This window comes from Sus scrofa, chromosome 11 (assembly GCF_000003025.6).
Source record: "Sus scrofa isolate TJ Tabasco breed Duroc chromosome 11, Sscrofa11.1, whole genome shotgun sequence".
NCBI lineage: Eukaryota > Metazoa > Chordata > Mammalia > Artiodactyla > Suidae > Sus > Sus scrofa.
Genome location: NC_010453.5, coordinates 25062554 through 25085024, shown reverse-complemented (window position 1 = coordinate 25085024; position 22471 = coordinate 25062554). Strand labels below are relative to the sequence as shown.

The window sequence follows — 22471 nt, the reverse complement described above, 5'->3', positions numbered from 1 at the left end:
TGAAGAAAAATCAACAGAGCCTGTGTGACACCATCTAGTAAATTAATGTACACATAATGGGAATCCCAGAAAGCAAAAGACAGAAGGAAAGAAAGAATGAAGACTAACTGCAGGAGTTTCCGTTCGGGCACAATGGAGACGAAACTGACCAGGAACCATGAGGTTGCGGGTTCAATCCCTCGCCTCGCTCAGTGGGTTAAGGATCCGGCATTGCCGTGAGCTGTGGTGTAGGCCGGCAGCTACAGCTCTGACTTGACCCCTAGCCAGGGAACCGCCATATGCCACAGGTACAGTCCTAAAAAGCAAAGGAAAAGAAAAGAAATACTAAAGGGAGTCTTCCCTTCAGGCTGAAATGAAAGCCTACTAGACAACAACGCAAATCTACACAAAGAAACAGCAGAGCAGCAAAGCTCACTACATATGCAAATGTAAAAAAATACATAAACGTTTTTGTTTGTAACTCTTTTCTTCCATCGGATTTAAAAGACAACTTCATGAAATGATAATTATAAAACTGTGCCACTAGAATGTTACTATATAAAGACATAACTTACAGGACAATAAGAATACAAAGGGAGTAGAAGGAAACAAGAGCTATATGGGAGCAATCTTCGTATACTATTGGAATTAAGTTGGTATTAATCTGAACAAGTTTGTTTTAAGTTAAAATGTTAATTATAATTCCTAGAGTCACCACTAAGAAAATACCTCAAAAAATATGCAGTCAAAGAAAAATGGTACAGAGTGGAGAGGACAGATTGCAGAACCATTTAAAAGGTAGAATCAATAGAAATTTGTGTTGGATGAAAGGGAGATATTCTCCCTTAAGGAATACACGGTCTACTGAAAGAATCCAGAACAAAAAAAAAATTATTTATTATTGCGCGAAATGACCGAAACATAGAATAAGGGAAGGATAGGGACAGGGGATGAGGCTGGGTCTAGATCATGAAAGGTAAGGACTCATCTTTTGTTCCTAAGTTATTTGAGAGTCCTTTAAGGAATTTTGAGAAAAGAATTGACAAGATTTTGAGGAATGAAACGACTGAGAGTCATTAGAGAAATGCCAACCAAAACAATAATGAGATATTACATCATACGCCTGAAGACGGCTACAACCAAAAAGACAGACAATAGTAAGTCTTGGTGAAGAAATGGAGAAATTGGAACCCTCATACATTGCCAGTGGGAATGGAAAACGGTACAGCCTCTTTGGGAAACAGGTTGATAATTCCGGAAAATGTTAAACGTAGTGGTGCCATATAACTTCACGATTCTACTCCAAGGTACATATTCAAGAAAATTGAAAACATATGCCCGTACAAAAACTTGTATATGAATGTTCATGGCAACATTATTCATAATATCCCCAAAATAATGAGTGAATAAACAAAATGGTATATCTATACAATGGAACATTATGTAGCCATAAAAAGAAATGAAGCGCTGATACCTACGACAACATGGACGAATCTTGAAAACATATGAGAAGTGGCTTTCCCGTCATGGCTCAGTGGTTAACGAATCCGACTAGGAACCATGAGGTTGCTGGTTTGATCCCTGGCCTCACTCAGTGGGTTAAGGATCTGGTGTTGCCGTGAGCTGTGGTGTAGGTTGCAGACCTGGCTCAGATCCCATGTTGCTGTTGCTGTTGCTGTGGCTGTGGCATAGGCTGGCAGCTACAGCTCCGATTCGACCCCTACCCCTAGCCTGGGAACCTCCATATGCCATGGGTGCGGCCCTAGAAAATGCCAAAAAAAAAAAAAAAAAAGAGAGAGAGAGAAGTGAAGTAAGTCAAACACAGAGGCCACATATTACATGATCCCTCTTATATGAAATGTATGAGAATAGGAACATGGAAACAGAAAATATCTTAATGACTGCCAAAGAATGGGGGCAGGGTTGAGGGGAAGAGGAGGAGGAAGAAATGGAATGAGTGTTAATGGGTATGAGATTTCTTTTCGGCTTGATGAAAATGTTCTAAAGTTAGATAGTGGCATGGTTGCACAACTCTGTGCATATATTAAAAACCACAGAGTTATGCACTTCAAAAAGGTGAATTTTAGGGAGTTCCCATCATGGCACAGTGGTTAATGAATCCGACTAGGAACCATGAGGTTGAGGGTTCGATCCCTGGCCTTGCTCAGCGGGTCAAGGATCCGGCGTTGCCGTGAGCTGTGGTGTAGGTTGCAGATGAGGCTCGGATCCCACGTTGCTGTGGCTGTGGTGTAGGCCGATGGCTACAGCTCCGATTAGACCCCTAGCCTGGGAACCTCCATATGCCGCAGAAGCGGCCCAACAAATGGCAAAAAAGACGAAAAAAAAAAAAAAGGTGAATTTTATGGTATATGAATTAGATTTCAATAAAACTGCTGTAAAACCAAAAACCGTGAGGAGCTACCATTTTACACCTAGTAGAATGAATAAAATCAAAAAGATAGAAATACCAAGGTTGGCGAGGATGTGGAGCATTGCAGTTGTTCAAAGGGTAAATAGTACAGCTCCTTTGGAGACCTGTTTGGCCGTGTTAAATAAAGTTAAACATGCATCCACCCTCTGACGCAGCAACTCCTAGTCATTTACCTAAGATAAGTGAAAACTTCTGACCGCAAGACTTGTCCAGGAATGTTCACTGTGCCTTCATAACGGGCCAAAAATGGAAACCATCCAAATGTCCATCAACAGGAGAACAAATAAATGATGGTGTCTTTATACAATCAAGTATGAATCAGCGATGAGAAACAAGCGGACAAGGACAGGAATAGGGATGAACCTCAAAATTATTATCTTGATGGAAAGAAACCAAATAAACACACACGCACACACATATACAAAGATGAAGAACAGGTAAAACTCATCTACCATGGCAGAAGAGAACAGTGGCTTCCAGAGCAGGGGAAAGGGCACAAGAGAACATTCAGAGGTGATGACAGCAATCCTGGTGGTTATACAGATCTACAAAATCATCAAAACTAACCAGAGTGAATGCTTGAGATCTGTGCATGTCATTAAACGTACATGCTATTCCAGTTAAAACAGCAGTATGTGGAAAAGGAAATATTTTCCTGAATATTTATGTAAATATTCATGGGTGAAGGGATACAAAGGGATAAGTTCACAAATAAATGACTCTTTCTTACTGTAGTTCTGTGGCACAAGCTCCGGGCTCTTAGGGGTTTTCAACCTGTAGCATACATCGCCAATGTTAACTGTATCACCTAAAAAGAGAATAAAGAAACACAACAGTTACAAGAGACAAGTGAGAAAACAACACCCTCCGCCTTTTGCAGCAATGATTCTCCTGACCTGCAGCGAGGGATGTGTGCAACACAAATCTGTCTGTGTCAGGCACCGTAGACACACCTGTCTACATTAGACGCTACGCTCTAAAAACTGGTACCCATAATGTGAGTTGTATATATATAAAGGAAAAGTGAAGCATCCATGAAATTCACATTTTAAATGCCTTTTTAGCAAAAAAATAAATAAATAAATACATAAAAGTTAAATACAGTAAAATATAGGAACCACCTTTATTTCCTCATTAAGAGCAATCCTAATGAAGTCAACAATACAGAAGGATGCAGTTTGTCTAAGATCATTCAAAACATCCATAAGGTGAGATCTTTGACATGTATTTGCAGCATTTCTACATCTTTATAGGTTGTTATTTTTATTGCCGACAACTTCAAGCTCTCTGGCAACCTAACCCTCAAATTCAACATGTCCAGGCACATCAAAAGAGCAAAGCCCCAGGAGCACATATGCCAAGAATTCCTACATGAAACAAGCAAAAGAGAGCGAGAGCGCTCAGTCACTTCTACACAGTTCTAATTTTTTTCAAGTAGCTGGACTGAACCAAACAATCTCTGCTTTGTTCGTTCCCACAGCAAAATAGACACGCTGATCCCATCTGCACCTGGAACTTCACTTGGGAAGGGCTCAAAAATACGTAGAAGAAATGTAACTGCACAAAAAGCATCTTTCGACATTGCCAGTTTTGAGCATGGGCATGCAGCATGGAAATCAAAGGAATTTTCCCCTGAATTAGTCTAGACATCAGCCAATACTTATTGAGTACTGGCTGCTTGGCAAATATTGTTATAGACGCATTTACTTATGTTATTTCATTCAGTCTTGACTCTAAGTAACCCATGGTTCCTGTCAGCTAGTTCATGTAACTGCTGGAACAGAAACTGCATCTCAGACTAGCTTAGTACACGGACACTGGAGTATCTGTTACAGAAATCTGAAATATTACCTAGGACGTAGTTCACAGGAACCACCTATTATGAAGAGACCTAGGCTCAGGAACTGGTCCACAGTATGTTAGGGAAAACAACAGGAAGCAGAGTGAAAATCACAGCCCAGGATAAACTCACTGGGATACCAGCCCGGGCACCACTAGATCCACACCACAGGCCACCGTGGTCAGATGACGTCTTCCCCCATTTTATTTTGATATTTTTCAAATCTGTCATAAAGTTGGAAAAACGCTGTCTCAAGATGCAGAAGTCATACTTCTTCATCTTAGTCTCAAGTCATCAGAGGCATCTTCTAATGACAGGGACATTGCCATAGGCAAACCATCCCCCCAGTCTTTGCGTAACTCCCTCATGAGTCAAAGTCATGGGCAGAGCCATTTAGACCAAGCCTACGCCATCACCCACAGTCTAGCTGGCCGGCTGGGTACAGGTAGTGGGAAGCACTGATCCCTGTGATTTCTGGTGTGGAGTCAGAGCTCTACCTCCAATCACAATCCACACAACAAGGATGCCACCACTCTCTCGCTCTCTTCCTCTCTCCTCCTGGCCCCTTCACCTCCTCTCTTCCCCTCCTATCCCATTACAACTCAAGTCTTCTTTGCCTTTCCTTCCTCTTCTTCTCAAAGTTTTTTCTTTCTTCGGCCTTTTAGGGCCTCACCCATGGCATATGGAAGTTCCCAGGCCAGGGGTCAAATCAGAACTGCCTACACCACAGCTCATAGCAATGCCAGATCCCCAAGCTACTGAGCAAGGCCAGGGATCGAACCCACATCCTCATGGATACCAATCAGATTCGTTTCCACTGTACCACAACGGAAACTCCCTCAACTTCTTCTTCTTCTTCTTTTTTTTTTTTTTTTTTTTTTTTCCTGTCTTTTTGCTTTTTCTAGGGCTGCTCCCGTGGCACATGGAGGTTCCCAGGTTAGGGGTCCAATCGGAGCTGTAGACACTGGCCTACGCCAGAGCCACAGCAATGTGGGATCCAAGCCAATCTGCTAACTATACCACAGCTCATGGCAATGCCAGATTGTTAACCCACTGAGCAAGGCCAGGGATCCAACCTGCAACCTCACAGTTCCTAGTCGGATTCATTAACCACTGCGCCACGACAGGAACTCCCCTCCTCAACTTCTTAACATTGGGTAAGGAGACCAGTTCTGGCCTCTTTGCTTTTCTTTTTCTTTTTTTTTTCAGCAAATAGCTCAGCTTTTTATTACTGAATGTGTTATAGAAGTTTAGTCAAAAAGACCAAAGCCCATATCATCATCAGACTCCTCAGATTCTTCTTTCTTCACTTCTACTTCCTTCTCCTCAGCTAGGGCAGCAGCGGTGGCTGGGGCGGGACCTCCTGCTGGTGCAGCCCCAGCTGCTGGGGCAGGTCCCTCAGCCCCCACATTGCAGATGAGGCTCCCGATGTTGACATTGGCCAGAGCCTTTGCAAACAAGCCTGGCCAGAATGGCTCAACATTCACACCTGCTGCTTTAATGAGGGCATTGATCTCATCCTCCGTGACCTTCACCTCATCGTAGTGCAGGATAAGGGCATAATAGATGCAGGCGAGCTCCAAGACGGAGGCCACGGTGCGGATGCCACGGTGTGGACGAATGCTAGGTGGGGTCTGCCAGGCTCGGTGCTAGTCGCCAGATGAAGTGAGGGCTCATCCCAACGTGGCCTAAGCTTCTTTGGAAGGACCTTAGCAGCAGCCAAGGAAAGGGTGCTTTTCCATCTATAACCTCCCCTTGCTGAGCTCATCCAGTTATGCCTCTTTCTTTCTTTCTTTCTTTGGTCTTTTTTGTCTTTTTCTAGGGCCGCATTTGCGGCATATGGAGGTTCCCAGGCTAGGGGTCGAACTGGAGCTGTAGCTGCCAGCGTACACCACAGCCACAGCAACACAGGATCCGAGCCATGTCTGCAACCTACACCACAGCTCACGGCAACGCCACTAAGCAAGGCCAGGGATCAAACCCACAACCACATGGTTCCTAGTCGGGTTCATTAACCACTGAGCCACAATGGGGACTCCCAGTTATGCCTTTAAGTGCAACTCATATATTGTTTGCTCCCAAATTTATATCTCAAATCCAGACCACAGAACCCCAAGCATGAATACCAATAGACTCTGAGATGCCTAAGAGTCAGCCTAAAGTTGACATATTCCAAACTGAACTTCTGATCTTTCTCCCAAAATATGCTCCATCCACAGTATTCTCCAGGTCTGCTAATGGTAATTTAATCCTTCCAGCTCTCAGACCCTGAAATCTTATAGCCATTCTTCAACTTTCTCTCAGATAGCCCATCAGAAAATTGGACTGACTCTAACGTGAAGACATACCTAGTATTGCCCACTTCTCACTGTATCCCCCACCACAATGCTGACCCACGCCAGCTAGGGGGTTACTACTTCAATTTATTTTCTCATTTAAATAGCATGATCGTGCTAAGTGAAGTCAGCCATACAATGAGACACCAACATCAAATGCTTTCACTGACATGTGGAATCTGAAAAAAGGACAGACGGAACTTCTTTGCAGAACAGATGCTGACTCACAGACATTGAAAAACTTATGATCTCCAGAGGAGACAGTTTGGGGGGTGGGGGGATGTGCCTGGGCTGTGGGATGGAAATCCTGTGAAATCAGATTGTTATGATCATTATACAACTACAGATGTGATTAATTCATTTGAGTAATAAAAAAAAGAAAAAAAATTAAAGAATTATAGTCAACAACAAAAATAAATAAAAAAATAATAAATAAACAAATAAATAGCATGATCGCTCAACTCCTTATGGATCTCCTGTCTCAGACCTTGCACCCCAGTTTATTCTCAACAGAGCAGCCACAGCGATCAGAAGAAAATAGGAATCAAGGAATGCCAGTCCTCGGCTCAACGCTCATCTTTGCAATGGCCTGAAAGGCTATTTCTTTTTTTTTTTTTTTTTTTTTTTTTTTTTGTCTTTTTAGGGCTGCACCCACAGTATATGGAAATTCCCAGGCTAGGGGTCGAATCAGAGCTACAGCTGCCGGCCTACGCCAGAGCCACAGCAACGCAGGATCCATGTTTGCATCTGCAACCTATGCCACAGCTCACGGCAAAGCCAGATCCTTAGCCCACTCAGCAAAGCCAGGGATCGAACCCAGGTCCTCATGGATACTAGTTGGGTTCATTACCACTGAGCCACAATGGGAACTCCCTAAAAGGCCAGTTCTGATCTGACTCCCCCATTTCCTTTCTGAGCTTGTCTCCCACTAGTGTCTTCCTCACTTATTCTGCCAGCCACACCAGTCTCTTGAGAGTATCAGTATCATATCTTCATTTGAGGCTTTGGTACTGGATTTTCGTACTGACTGAAAGGCTTTTCCTAAATACATCCATTATTAATTAAGGCGCCAGCAAGGAACTGATGGTACTGTCAAATTGAGTGAGTAAGGAGAGAATAATAAAGGAATCCTTTACGAAGATGCGGGCGAGTTTAGGAAAACCACTAAGGATGGTGCAGTACCCTGGGAATAGCAATCGTAGAAAGCCGTTACCACCACTACACCTCAAAGGGCGAGGGGAGAGCAAGCAGAGAGGGTGGGTGTATTTAGAACAACTTCTGAGAGGAGCTGTGAGCCTTTGTGAGGGAACACAGCAAACCCACACTGGCGCCTGGCAAAGAAGGAGCTGGGGAATAAACATGAAGCAAAACCAGACAGCACTAAAAGTAGGAAGAGAAAAATTCAAAATCCTCTCTGGATTTTTTTTTTTTTTTTTTGGCTTTTTGCTATTTCTTGGGCCGCTCCTGTGGCATATGGAGGTTTCCAGGCTAAGGGTCCAATCGGAGCTATGGCCGCCGGCCTACGCCAGAGCCACAGCAACAGAATCCAAGCCGCATCTGCGACCTACACCACAGCTCAAGGCAACACCGGATCGTTAACCCACTGAGCAAGGGCAGGGACCGAACCCGCAACCTCATGGTTCCTAGTCGGATTCGTTAACCACTGCGCCATGACGGGAACTCCTGGATATTTTAATATATGCATATATTCTCTCAGGAAGTGACAGAGAGAAGGGGAGAAAAAAAAGAAGGAAATAGAAATAAGGGCAGTCACTTCTTGGCCTTTTGGCCAAGACCAAATGTAGAAATAAAGATCTGAAAACATTATTAACCACTCAACCTAAATTACCATGAAGAATACTGTTTTTTTTTTTTTTTTTTGCTTTTTAAGGCCACACCCACAGCATATGGAAGTTCCCAGGCTTGGGGTTAAATCAAAGCTGCAGCTGCCAGCCTATGCCACAGCTTCGGCAACATGGGATCCGAGCCGTGTCTGTGTTCTACACCACAGCTCACAGCAATGCCAGAGCCTTAACCCACTGAGTGAGGCCAGGGATCCAACCTGAATCCTCATGGATACTAGTTGGATTTGTTTCTGCTGCGCCACAGCAGGAACTCCGCAGAATGCATATTCTTTTTAAATGCACATGAAACCTTTACCAAACTAGATCTGAGAATGGACCATAATGCAAGGCTTAAATTTCAAAGGACGGAAATCATGCAAAGTATGCTTTTTGATCAAAACAGAATTAAACTAAAACTCAACAACAGAAAAGATGACTGGAGTATCTCTAAACATTTGGAAATCAAGCAACATGCTTCCAAAAAAATCCAAAGAAGAAATCACAAGGGAAACTCGGCTCATTAAGAAATCAGGCAGTGGAGTTCCCGTCGTGGCTCAGTGGTTAACGAATCCAACTAGGAACCATGAGGTTGTGGGTTCGATCCCTGGCCTTGCTCAGTGGGTTAAGGATCCGGCGTTGCCGTGAGCTGTGGTGTAGGTTGCAGACGCGGCTCGGATCCCGCGTTGCTGTGGCTCTGGCGTAGGCCAGTGGCCACAGCTCTGATTCAACCCTTAGCCTGGGTCCCTCCATATCCCTTGCATGTGGCTCTAAAAAGACGATAAATAAATAAATAAATGCTATTTCCTTACTCTTATGATGAAAAGGTTACATACTAGCTTTGGAACCAGTTTTCAGTTTCACTAAATGCAATGTCAAAGATGGATCATGAGGTCTAAAAGAAATGCATGTATTTATTTCTGATTTTTACATATGATTTCCATTTAATTGTTTCTAAGGGCCATGAACAAAGTTCATTATACATTTAATAAAATAATATCATGATTTCTACCACAGTCCCCCTTACATAAATAAAAATGGAATGGCATTTTATTAAGGGAAAAGAAAGTTTGTCTTAGAGCTGGTTGTTTCCGGAAGGAAAAAATAAGGAACAAACCAATATGGCTACAGAAAGTGATGAAGGTTTGTGGATGGTCAGGATTAGGTAGGTTCAGACTGAAGTTGAGTCAGTGAATTTTGTTGTTAAAAGCAAAGATGGTGCAAGACTAGATTTAATTTTCTCTATTAAGAGAACAAAGTTTACCTGGAGTACTGCCTTCGATAACAGATTGTGTGAGTTTCTGTGGCCTTAAGTGATCTGTATTTTTTTTTTAAATCTTTTATGACTTTGGTTAAATGAATAAGGATTGTTTCACAGTGACCATCTATGATCCTGTTGTGTTTTTAAATATTTTTGATATTTTTAATAAACTTCCCAAATACCAAAATCTAACTTAAGTTCTTTTAGTCTTCAGCTAACTCTGGGATGCTTTGAAAGAACCCTGAGACTTCTCGGAGAGAATGTTTAACTAAGCTTCCTTGGTATGTTAAATTACTTAAGACACTTTGTCAATTGATTGAAGATGACCTTTAGATTATAGAATATAGATACATATTCCAAATGTATTAATATAGATATTCGAAAATTTATATGGAATCTCTAAAATCTGATATGCCCTAATATGTTATCAGTCATGATTCTAGTTATTATCTTAAATGTTATATCACAGAAATATCCAAGTTTCTTGCCAGTTACATTGTGAACAAATCATTAACCATGACATTTTAAGTGTCCTTTAGATAATCATTATTTTACATTGATGCTTTTACAAAATGAAGATCTTCAAGAAAACTCATGGGGTTCCCATCGTGGCTCAGTGGGTTACGAACCAAACTAGCATCCATGAGGATGAAGGTTCAATCCCTGGCCTCGCTCACTGGGTAAAGAATCCTACTCAGTGGTGTAGGTCAAAGACTCAGCTCGGATTCCGAGTGGCTGTGGCTGTGGCTTAGGCCTCAGCTACAGCTCTAATTTGACCCCTAGCCTGGCAACTTTCATATGCCTAGGATTCAGCCCTAAAAAGCAAAAAAGAAAAAAAGAAGATCATAAAAAGGACTTTTTAAATAAATATAAGTATCTGAAAGCTTTCAGATACCACTGAACTGGGTAACAAATGACAAAACTCCAATGGAAAACCTGATGATTTTGGGATGGAAATGCTATGAAATTGGGTTGTGATGATCGTTGCACAACTATAAATGTAATAAAATTCACTGAGTAATTTAAAAAAAATAAAAGAAAACTTGATGACTTCATCAGATTAACAGGAATTAATTACAAGGGACTAAATGAACTGATAAATATTATTCATAACTTTATGAACTTTTGGGGGGGGAGGTAAGCTTTATTTTCCAGAAAAACCTTTCCTCTTACACTCTGACCTAGAGCAAATCAATAAAGTACACCTTTGTAAGCAAGGATGAAACATTTCTCTTTTACATTCTACCTGGTCTTTCCAGAATTTGGCTTCCCCAGCTTGCTGTCCTGTGTGCTTGATGTTTTTTTTGCAACCTGATTACAACTAGTTATACTAATCATTGTTTTAACCGGTAATTGTTTCCAAATTGTTTGTGCTTTGTGTCTCCCTGCTGCACTATGACTCTGTCAATGTTACTAGTTGTCATAAAATAGACATATTTATTAAAAAATACATATAATAAAGATTGTTGTCTCTTACATTACCCGATGAATAACCAGGTCTCCCATAAAATTGACAATGGCTAAACATCTTAAGGAAATAGATCACATTCATGACTCGTATAGAATAACTATAATAGTGTGATTCCAGATATGGGTGGAAGCAACAAGGGAAAACATCTCTCGGATCATAAAAGAACAGTATGACAGAAGATCCAGAGAAGTTTTAAATTATCAACAGGGCCTAATCCAGAAATTAGCACCTGCAGTGACATATCAACAAGAATCTTCCCCTGACCTAGGAGTCAGCATTCCTAGTAACCTGGGACAGAAGTTTAAGGAATGTCTTCCAAACATTGCTCAAATTTCAGACCAAAGGGAGGGACTGTGAACTAAAATACTGCCTCCCCTCTCAGTAAACAAAGGAGGCTGTGGCCATCAAGCCATCACCTTAGAGTCGCCCCAGGGGTGAGCCCAGAGGGAAATCAGGATGGAAACAACATCTGCCCCTGCAGCCACCCCTGACGCTGCACCCCAAGGGGACTCAGGATGAGAAAGCACAGGATGCTGGCCCCACTTAGCTGAGCTGCATATCAAAGGAATGATTTCAATGAACCTAGAATATGCATTTCCCATACTTTGAAAAGCACTAAATTCCTTGAGCTATCTGGTTTTCTCTAGTTAATAGTAATTTTTTGATGTTCTACTTAGTCTTCCTCGCAAAAACTCCTATATATCCTGGCTCCCCACTTGCCTTTTTTTTTTTTTTTTTTTTTTTCTTTTCAGGGCCGCACCCACTGCATATGAAGGTTCCCAGGCTAGGGGTCCAGTTGGAGCTACAGCTGTTGGCCTACACCACAGCTCATAGCAACGCCAGATTCTTAACCCACTGAGAGAGGCCAGGGATAGAACCTGCATCCTTATGGATACTAGTCGGATCGCTAACCACTGAGCCAAGAAGTAAACTCCCTCACTTGCCTCTTTGGGGCAGTCTCTCAGATTATCTGAGATGCTGGCTTAAATCCTCAGAAAATTCCTGGAATAAAACATAACTCTCAACTTCTAAGCTGCGCATTTTTTTTTTCAGTTGACACTTTTGAAAGATATACTCTAAGAGTGTTGGAACAATTTTTTGTTTTAAATGTTAATATTTATAACATTTAAATGGAAGTTTAAATGGAAACAACATGCTCTTCGACTATTTATTGCTATCAGGAAAATTTCTAGATATCAACCTAAAAATGTACAAAGGGATATATATTTGCCAAATCCCTTTAGAAGATAAGTGAGAAAAATGAAGACCACTGTTCAGTCTAAAGGACTAGAGCATTTTGTTGGCAAAGTCCGTTTTAATCACCTTTGTATCCCTAGTGCCAAAAATAATATCTCAAACCAAGCAGGTGTTCAATAAATGTTTGATAAGTGAATGCACACACGAATGATTAGTTTTTTAATTAGATATTATTTTCTTAAGTATTGTTTTAAGCTCTGGTTCACTTTAATTAGATACTGGATTTTTTTTTATTAAGTCTATTTCAAGCCTTCATTCACTGATTGATTTTCTGTATTCTTTGAGACTAGCCCATCTTCCAACATACTCAAAAAATAAATCATTTTTAAAAAATGAACTGAAAATGAAAAAAAAAGTCATTTACTTATAAAGGATTCATTTACGTGAACTATTAATCTAAAAGGGAAGATACAGCACAATAGGTAACACAACTTAGGCAAATGAAAACTAATGTATGCCTCTTTTTGAATAAACCAAATAAATAGTTAAGTGCAATCTTTTTTTAAAAAATTGTTAATAATACAAGATACCCTTATGGAAATTATTAGAATAACTAAGAATGAGTTGACAAAAATGTACAAATTGTTATAGAATATGCTACTTAACATTTAATTACATTTATTATTACAAAGAATGCAAAAAGGCAACCACGCATTAACTCAGATTAAGGTAAATCCCTATACAGTACACAAACTGTCACATAACTACCACTACCAACAAATTAAGTTACATTTTATTCAAACATGGAACAGAATCTAATAGTTAAAACCTTCCAAATGAAACCAAATTCAAGGACATTTTTAAAGTAACAGGTCTTGACTTTATCACTTGCAATGATGCTACCTTCAAAGGATTTCCCGAAAGTTTACAGAAAAATAATTTCTATTTTCAAGATAATTTAAAAGTATATTTTATATAACACTCTTGTACAGACCTGTTTGGACATCGCTCACTTGATTTTTAGTGGACAGCTGGTTTTTTGGTTTTTGGTTTTGGTTTTTGTCTTTTCAGGGCCACAGCCATGGCATATGGAAGTTCCCAGGCTAGGGGTCGAATCAGACCTATAGCTGCCAGCCTGCACCACAGCCACAGCAGTGCAGGATCCTTAACTCACTGAGCCAGAGATGGAACCCGTGTCCTCATGGATACTAGTCTGATTCGTTTCTGCCGAGCCACAATGGGTTTGGTTCTACATGCCCAATATTCTTCTCTCTTTTAATGACAGAATCCCTCCCCAGTGGAGAACCCACTCCATTCGGTTTGAGCGGAGTTTATACCACTCATCCAACCTTTACCCCTGCACCCAAACTCCCAGAAATGAGCACCCTGCATAATTCTACTCTCTGGCCACCATGGTTGTTTAAGAGAGGGGTTTATTGATCTCACAGGAAAAGATGTTGTCTTTTCTTCTTCTCCTGCTTCTTTTTTTTTTTTTTTGGTCTTTTTAGGGCCACACCCATGGCATATGGAAGTTCCCAGGCTATGGATCAAATCGGAGCTGTAACCTCTGGCCTATACCACAGCCACAGCAACGCAGGATCCAAGCCATGTCTGTAACCTACACCACAGCTCACAGCAATGCCTGATCCTTAACCCACTGAGCGAGGCCAGGGATCGAACCCGGGTCCTCATCTATACTAGTCGTGTTTGTTACCACTGAGCCACCATGGGAACTCCTCTCTTCTTCTGACATTGTAAATTGTAAGGACAATTAGAAGTCTGGGGCTGTCAGTAAGGCTATCACTGCTACCATCTGAAGAAAGACTGCCAGACATAGCAGCCAATACAGTAAAAAGTAGATCCAACAAAGGGAGAGTGGGGGAACCATGAGGAAAGGCAGAGAGAGCCAAAGCCCTAAAGACATTTGAACATCCTGCATCTAGACTAGCCTGAAACCACTGTACTTCCACCTGTGTCAGCCGATCAATGTTTATGCACATTTCTGTCACTCAAAACTTAAGGACTGCTGACTAATTCAACAATGTTTGTAAGGTAAAGGCAGGCAGAGCAAGTGTAACAATCCCTATTTTACAAAGATACATGCTCAAAGAAAAACACAGAACATCTTAACCCTGAGGATATTCTGAAAACAAACATCTTAATGAGAATACTAGTATTCATAAATTTTCATCAAGTTGCTAGCTTTTAGAGCAAAATTGAGCCAAAAGAACTCCCTGGTCTATTTTTATAGAGCATTTTTTTCCTTTTATTTACATTAATATTTCATAATAAATGATTCTGAAGCGGAATAGACAACATGCCAATCCCAAGGATGTCAGAGTCCAGGTACACCCTGTGGGCAGGGGATTGGCAAATTGGGCACCACTCCTAGAGTCTTTCTGCCAGAGGGCTAATCTACTGAAAGTAAAATGGGTTTCATAGACAGATAAAAACCTAACATTTGTTTTTTGTTTTTTGGGTTTTTTTTTGGGGGGGGGGGTGTCTTTTTGTCTTTTTAGGGCTACACCTGCAGCATATGGAGGTTCCCAGGCTAGGGGTCCTATCGGAGATGTAGCCACTGGCTTGAGCCACAGCCACAGCCATGCTGGATCCGAGCCATGTCTACCGCCTACACCACAGCTCACGGAAACGCCGGATCCTTAACCCACTGAGCGAGGCCAGGGATCAAATCTGTGTCCTCATGGTTCCTAGTCAGGTTTGCTAACTGCTGAGTCACGACGGGAACTCCACCTAACATTTGTTTTTAAACATGCAATTTGCACCACTATAAAACCGAAAACTGAAAAGAATGGTTATATTGTTTCAACCTGAAAAGCAGTGTTGGGCCTGCAAACATCATACCAATGTCTAGTCCAATAAAACTCTTGGTTTTCTGTGTTTTGTGTGGACAACCAAAGTAAAAATAGGGGAAATAAATTATTTCCTAGTGAAGATTTGATTTATCAATCACTTGCTTTTGTCCATATAGCATTTCACCAATTATATCTTCTACAACTCTTGTTTTCCTTTGTGGCCATCAGCGCAGATTGAATATCAAAAAGTTTTTCTTCAGTGTTTAATCACTAGCAAATTTTGCAGTAAGTATCCTTGCCAGAGTTTTCTTTCATCCTCAAAGTTTCTAATAAATGTTTAAAATGTTTATGTGACTCACAGTTTTTATTTAATTCTTGGCTAACCCATGAGAAATATGGGTGTCTTCCTCAGATATCACAAGGCTGTTCCATTGTCAAGATGCCTTTCTCAGTTACATATTTCAGGCATGTCTGGTAGACCTTCTAAAATGTGTTTTTAATGCTTAATGGCTTCCAAATTGTAAACTACAAATCATTCTAATGAATATACACACTTGAGAACACTCAACTCTGAAATGGACTTGAAGCCTTGATAGAGAGGTTGGTTTAGTTCAGGGTTTCTCAACAGCCAGCACTACTGACATTTTGGGCCAGGTGATTTTTCGTTGTGAGGGGCTGTCCTGTGCATTGGAGAATATTTAGCAGCATCACTGGCCTCTGCCCACTAGATACCAGTAGCACCCCCTTCCAGCAGGTTATGACAATTAAAATACCTTCTGACATTGCTGAATGTCCCCTGGGGGAGGGGAATCAGCCCTGGTTAGAACCACTTTAGTGTCACCATTTTTATTTTTTTAATACAAAACGTAGACCCAACAGAAAACCAAATTTATCAGCGATTTCCACATTAGACCGCATGTTCCTAACATAGGTTTTTCTAACAATTTATTAGGCTACAACTATTCTTGGATTTTACTTCTAAATTCTGTAATAGACAAGGGTCACAATGTCCTCAGGTCAAAACAGCCTCTTGCAGGTTCAAAGTAGTTAATAATTTCCTCAAAGTTCAATACCTACCAAATACAGAGCTAAGACCTGAGCACACCCAGTACAGTTTTTCCCTTTATACTCTATTTCTCAATTGAAGCAGGCACTCTGTATTTCCCTTCTCCAAAGTCATTTATTCTCCTATAGCCCAAGGATAAAATCTTAAAGTCACAAAAATACATACGGATGAATGTTTACTACACTATTTATATACTTAAAAATAGACACCTGAATGATTAAGAATGGGAAATTGGTAAAATAAATATAGAACGTAATGCCTATTTAAAATGACCATAAATAGCAATATTTATCACAATGATAATACATTAACAATAATGGCTAAGTGATAATAAATTGTAAAGCATACATGATACCATTTTTTTAAAACACGGACATAAACATATACCATATATCTTTCATAAAATATGCTAGTATTAACACAAAAAAGTGACAATTATGAATTGGCAGGGGAAAATGACATTTTAAGGGACATGTCCATATCTTTCACTACAATGAGCATACGTTTCTTGTACCAAAAGGATTTTTAAATATTTCTGTAAACAAACATGCATAAAAGTCATAAATATAAAATAGTTCACCCTTTTTAACAATAATGGTGTTAAAGGACAGCACTAAACATGTCATAGTCGATTTATACAGAGTTTTGTTCCCAGATTCATCATTTGATCTTGGTCTGTGGTATATCTGAACCTGTTCAACATCAGAGCCCTAGTGAGCGCATGCGGCCGCAACACAACAATCATCTTTATTGGAAGCTCTTTACAGTAACTAACCTCTTTGTTACCCTCTTTGTTCCTAAAACCAAGAGACAATACAACTAATTGAAGTGTAAAGAGATATAAACAACTTATAAATTATGGGCGCTTAGACTACCTAAGCAAAGGATAAAAAGCAGTGGATGTGGGGATTTTTTTTCTCTTTTTAAACAAATGATACTAGCTCCCCTCTGCTTCTCAGGCTTTATAAGCTCCTATTTTGAAAGCCAACAAGGCAACCTCCACTCTCTCCTCTTCCTTCTCTGTATGAAATGGAACAAAATAAGCCACCAAGAGTTGACGGGCACAAAAAGGAATATAAAGATAAATAAGACATACATACAGTCCAAGAGAGGTAAGACTCAAACACAATTTTATATTTCTACTGTTTATGTACCTTGCTGCTCTTCCCCCAAAATATTAGGAAGCAAGGTCAATGACATGCACAGAGGAGATGAGTTACTGGTCACATGTGTGAGTACAGCTGAGAGCATCTTTCCAGCTTAAACTGTAATTCATTACGGCATGCTGCTATTTGTGGTTTACATCTGTCTGTGTGTGACCTCTGGTGCAAAATGGGACACTCCAACCTTGATGGCCAATGTTATGTCCCAGGGAAGCCCAGAGAAGCCCAGAGCCTGGATCCTGTTTACCTGGCTCACAGATGTTCTTACTAGAGTCCAAATCTCTGGTGAGTTTCCAGCTGCATTTATCCATAGTCCTCATACCTTCAATCTTATGAAACTTTACAGTGGCAAAGCCAGTAGGGTTAACATAATTTTCTCCTTGTGGTGTGAACCTACCAGAGTCAATGACAGAGTCGAAGAAGCTAATATGTTACTTGCAATATGTATTTGATGCTCACATTTGAAGCAAAACCTATAATTTGGTTTGCTGAACATAACACAAATTTTGAGGACAGTTCCAATTTTTTTAATCATCAGCATGTATTATTCATGTACAAGGAACAAAAAAATTTTTTTAAGTTCACACGGATTAATCCTGTCCCATCAGCCTACCTGGATAGCTCTGACAGTTCTAAACCTAAAAGGAACTGGTTTCATTTCTTTTAAAACCAAGGAAACAGAATAAATCTCACACAGCTGAAACTATATATACTAAGAATAATAAAGCAGCTAATTTTTGGAGAACAGACTTGTGGTTGCCATGGGGGAGAAGGAAGGAGTGGGATCGACTGGAAGTCTGGGGTTAGTAGATGCAAACTATTACATTTATGTATGTATGTATGTATGTATGTATTTTTTCTTGGTCTTCTAGGGCGAACCCGAGGCATACGGAGGTTCCAGGTAGGGTTTAATCTGAGCTATAGCTGCCGGCCTACACCACAGTTCACGACAACGCTGGATCCTTAACCCACTGAGCGAGGCCAGAGATCGAACCTGCAACCTCATGGTTCCTAGATGGATTTGTTAACCACTGAGGCACAACGGGAACTCCCAAACTATTACATTTAGAATGGATAAGCAATGAGATCCTGCTGTACAAGACAAGGAACTATATCCAATCTCTTGTGATAGAACATAATGGGAGATGACAGAGAAAAAGAATGTATGAATATGTATGACTGGGTCACTGCTGTACAGCAGAGATTGCCACGTACACTGTAAATCAACTGTACTTAAAGAAAAACAATTTCTCAAAAAATAAAAAGCTAACTTTCACTGAATGTTAGTTAATACGTATGTGCCAGAGAGTGTATTAATTAGTTAAATCATCACAACCACCCTATCATTTTACAGATAAGAAAACTAGGACACCAAATTAAGTAACCTACCCTCAAGTTCCCTTATCCAGACAGTACAGAAATGGGCTCCAACCCAGACTGTTTAACTCCAAGCCCAAGGTTTGGATTACGCTACACTTCCACCCTTGACCTGTGCCTTTTAGAACAAAGGGGCAAAAACAAACAAAAACTCAAAGATAAAAAAAAAAAAAAAAAAGAATAAACAAACACCTTAGAAGCATAATAATTGATAAAATAAAGGGGCAAAATCTGAAGTCAGAACTCTATACAGGAAAGAGAAAAAAACAATAGATATTTGTTCAATGAATGAATGAAATGAAATGAATGGGACTTAAACTCTCTCATTTCCTGACAAGAAAAATTATTGGAGTGTGAGGGACCAAGTGGAAGAATGAACCTAGCAATTTCACGGTGAAAACCTCCGTTATTCTAAGCGATAATGACATTGACAAAATCTTGCCTAGACTCATCTTGCCCTTCAAGCGGCACCAACAACATAACCCTTTCCCTTAACCGGCACAAGCGTTCCAATTCCAGCGCGCGCGCACGCACACACACCAGCTCAGGCAGAGCCAAGAAATACTGAGCTTTGAAATGAGAGCATACGACTCTAGTGCAGTCACTATTCGCTGTGTTCAGCAAGTCACTTTTCCATTCTGGGTTTCAAATACCTCAAATGTAGAGTGAGGGGTTTTAACTAAAGTTGTGGTTTTCAGCTCTAAGATGCGAACCAATGAGAAAAGAAAACTCCAAGTAAAACTTGGAAAGGCTCATGAATACATTTAAAACATAATGAGAGGTTCTTCCTCGAGAATGGACACTTCTAAGCCACCACAAGTGCTGGCTGGAACAAGGCACAGAGCGACTTTCAGGCCCTTCGGACTCAGAGGGCAAGGTCAAGTCCAGCTTTCAACATCTTCTAAGGACTGCTGGATTAACCTCTGCGTGTACTACAATCTCAGTGAGAACTCCGAGGGTGAAAGCAGCAGTGGGGGAAAGAGAAAGCACTATTCCAAGGCATCAGAACCCTAAATCCAGTTCCCTCGGGTTACAGAAAGAGGCTCAGAGAGTGCAAGCGCCCGGCCCCACGTTACACAGCAGTTAGCGACGAGGTGGAGACTAGACTCTTAACCTCCAGGCTCCCGGCGCCTGGAGCCAGTGAAGCCGCAAGGAGGGGGGAGCGGGGGCCCCGCGGGGACTGCAAGGCGGCAAGGCGTCCGGGGTTACCTTTGTCGGCCCCCGCCCCTGCGTGCAGCAGCCTGACGTCCAAGCGCCGCGCGTCGCTGCCGGGTCCGCCCCAGAACACCTGCCGCAGGAGCAGCCGCACGCGCCGCGCGGCCGGGCTGCCGCGGCCGCCGGGCGCCCCAAGGAGCAGAAGCCGGGATTGCATGGGGCCTGGGACGTCGCTGAGCACTGCGAGGCGGGGGTGGGGTCCGGGGAGAGCGGCGTCCGGGACAGGCGGCGTGAGGCGGCGCGGACAGGGGGACAGGAAGCGGTACGGCGCCGCGTCCGCCGGAAACTCCTTCCCCCGGCGCGACCGGCTCCGCCGTCTCGGGCCCTCCCCGGGCCCACAAGGGCGAACGGAGTCGGCAGCCGTGCTCGGGGCCGGGCTGGGAGCCGGCCGGGCGGAGCAATGAGTTTAGCACCGGGTCGGGCCGGCCCCTCCGGTCGTTCCTGCAACCCATTGGCGGGCGCTTGGCTCCGGAGCGCGCCTCGCCCTCACCTGTGACCTGTCACCTGAATTCCCCGGGCGGCCTCTAGCCCTTCCTTTGCAGTCCTGTCATTTGATGGTGTGATTGTTGGCTAACAGCCCTGTCTTAGTACACTGCTCTTTCCCCATACGCTGCTTCAACCCTTTTCAGAACTTGAGTACGTATTCTGGAGGTTATGGAAACTTGACCTTGGCCGTACCGGTGTTTCCACTCAGTACCTGAAAACTTGACCTTTATTTGTTTATTTTTTTCTACGTGTTTTATTACCACCCCTTAAGTTCTAGATGGACAGCCCACATCTCAGTGATATAGAGAAACTGCCAAAATGTCAAAAAGGACCTACATCAACCACGTGGTCAGTCCTTCTGCGGTGCAAGACTTATATAAACATAATTTATGTCTTTAGGAAGAGAAAAAAGTAGGTTACCGGCTAAGGCTGCGTCCCTGCCATCCTTACCCAAAGCGGAAATGGTCCTATCACAAAGCAAACGAAGCCTAAATTTGATTCTACTGCATCGCCAAAATATCAGGAGTGAATTGACCAAGGCAGAATGTTTAAATCAAGTGAACTACAAAACAAACCTCAAGCAAAAAGAATGCAGAAGGCTTCACGTTCAGGTCGAGGTCTTGCTAATTCCAGAGCTGTTCCTATCTTTAAATCTATATGGAGCGCCTACCATGTGCATAACCCTGTCATGGAGGCTGAGAAGAAAGTGGGAGGAGACTTGAAAACAACACCACAACTGGGTAAGGCTTTGTGCATCTGGGGGGAGTTTGGACTAAGAGCTCGGTTAACCTGTCCTAAGGCTGAAACAGGCTTCTAACCTAGTTGAGATAGTGAAAGTCAAGGTAACTACAGTTTGTATAGTGCAGGTCAACGTGGGTTCACATATTTCAATCTTCACCACACCCCTCAGAGGCTGCTGGGGGAAATGACAAATATAGAATGTCACCGGTGGTAATATACTTCTCCCACTTTGAGTCCGGGCTCCCTGTCAGGCATTGTGCTAAATTCTTGATCTCATTTCGCAGAGCGATGCTTTGATGGAGGTATTATGCCTTTCCCCCATTTTACAGATGACGAAACTGAGGCTGGAAGAGTGAAGGGCTGGGACCTCTCCATTAATCTCACTGAAGTCTAGAACACGCATCAAACAGTGGACAAATACTCTAAGGTAATTTAGCAAAATAATTGGTATAAGCACTAGGAGCTCTTGGTGTTAGGACACTGGGAAGCTGAATATAGGTCAGAGTGTTCAGTCACTCAGCAACATTTCCTGAGCTATTGACATTGCATAAACGTGTCACGCCAGATACTGTGTCACAGTGGCCTCACATCAAGTAGAGAAGACAAACATACACGTAAAGAATTACAACACGGTGAAACATATGTTTAGTTTATTTACACTCAGAGTACTCTGGGCAGAGTACCTCACCTGGGAGAGGTCAGGGAGGGTTCAACACAGAAGATAATGTTTGAAGTGCCTCTTGAAGGACATGGAAGCATTTTTCTGGCTCCAAAAAGGGCAAGGCCTATCTGGCAGAGGCAAGAACAGGGACAAAGGTATAGAAAGCTGAAAATGTGTGGCAAGACGGTGAATCAGAAAGTGAGTGAATGCGTCCAGGGTCAAGTGCATAAAGGAGTTTGTAGAGGTAAGACCCGAAAGAAACTGGGGCTGTAGGCCGGGGGGGAAAGGGTTTGCTTGCACACAGACCTCCAAGAAGCGGGAAAATGGTGGAGATTTTTTAGAGGGATCGTTCTGCAATGGGAAGGAGAATATTGAGCCAGAGAAAAGGTGGCATCTGAACGTCACTTTGCATGCTGGTTTAGATTTGCATAAACAAAGAAAAGTGAGAGAAAGCATGAGTCGAACTTTAGAGTCCGGAGAAGCATGATTCATTTAGGGAGACAGTGAGACCAGCTAGGTAAGAGAGGCATAGTCTTTGGAGAGTGGGAGAAGGTATTGTCAGCAGAAAGAGGAAAAGATATATAGAGTCAAGA

At 42.0% G+C, this 22471-nt stretch overlaps 1 protein-coding gene, 1 long non-coding RNA gene and 1 pseudogene across 2 annotated transcripts in view; 1 reads left to right on the top strand and 2 right to left on the bottom strand.

Annotated features, from left to right (window-relative positions):
- Positions 1-20245, bottom strand: part of VWA8 (von Willebrand factor A domain containing 8) — a 390508-nt gene extending 370263 nt beyond the window's left edge. Inside the window, 2 exon segments of the mRNA XM_021065625.1 lie at positions 3141-3218; positions 19985-20245. Of these exon segments, the coding sequence (XP_020921284.1) occupies positions 3141-3218; positions 19985-20147 (241 nt within the window). The 5' untranslated portion in view covers positions 20148-20245.
- LOC102167951 lies at positions 5342-11240 on the bottom strand (annotated as a pseudogene).
- The window catches only part of LOC106505301, a 93413-nt gene continuing 91416 nt past the window's right edge, over positions 20475-22471 (top strand). Inside the window, exons 1-2 of the long non-coding RNA XR_002336682.1 lie at positions 20475-21216; positions 21547-21644. This is a non-coding gene — a long non-coding RNA (uncharacterized LOC106505301). The remainder of the gene's footprint in view (positions 21217-21546; positions 21645-22471) is intronic.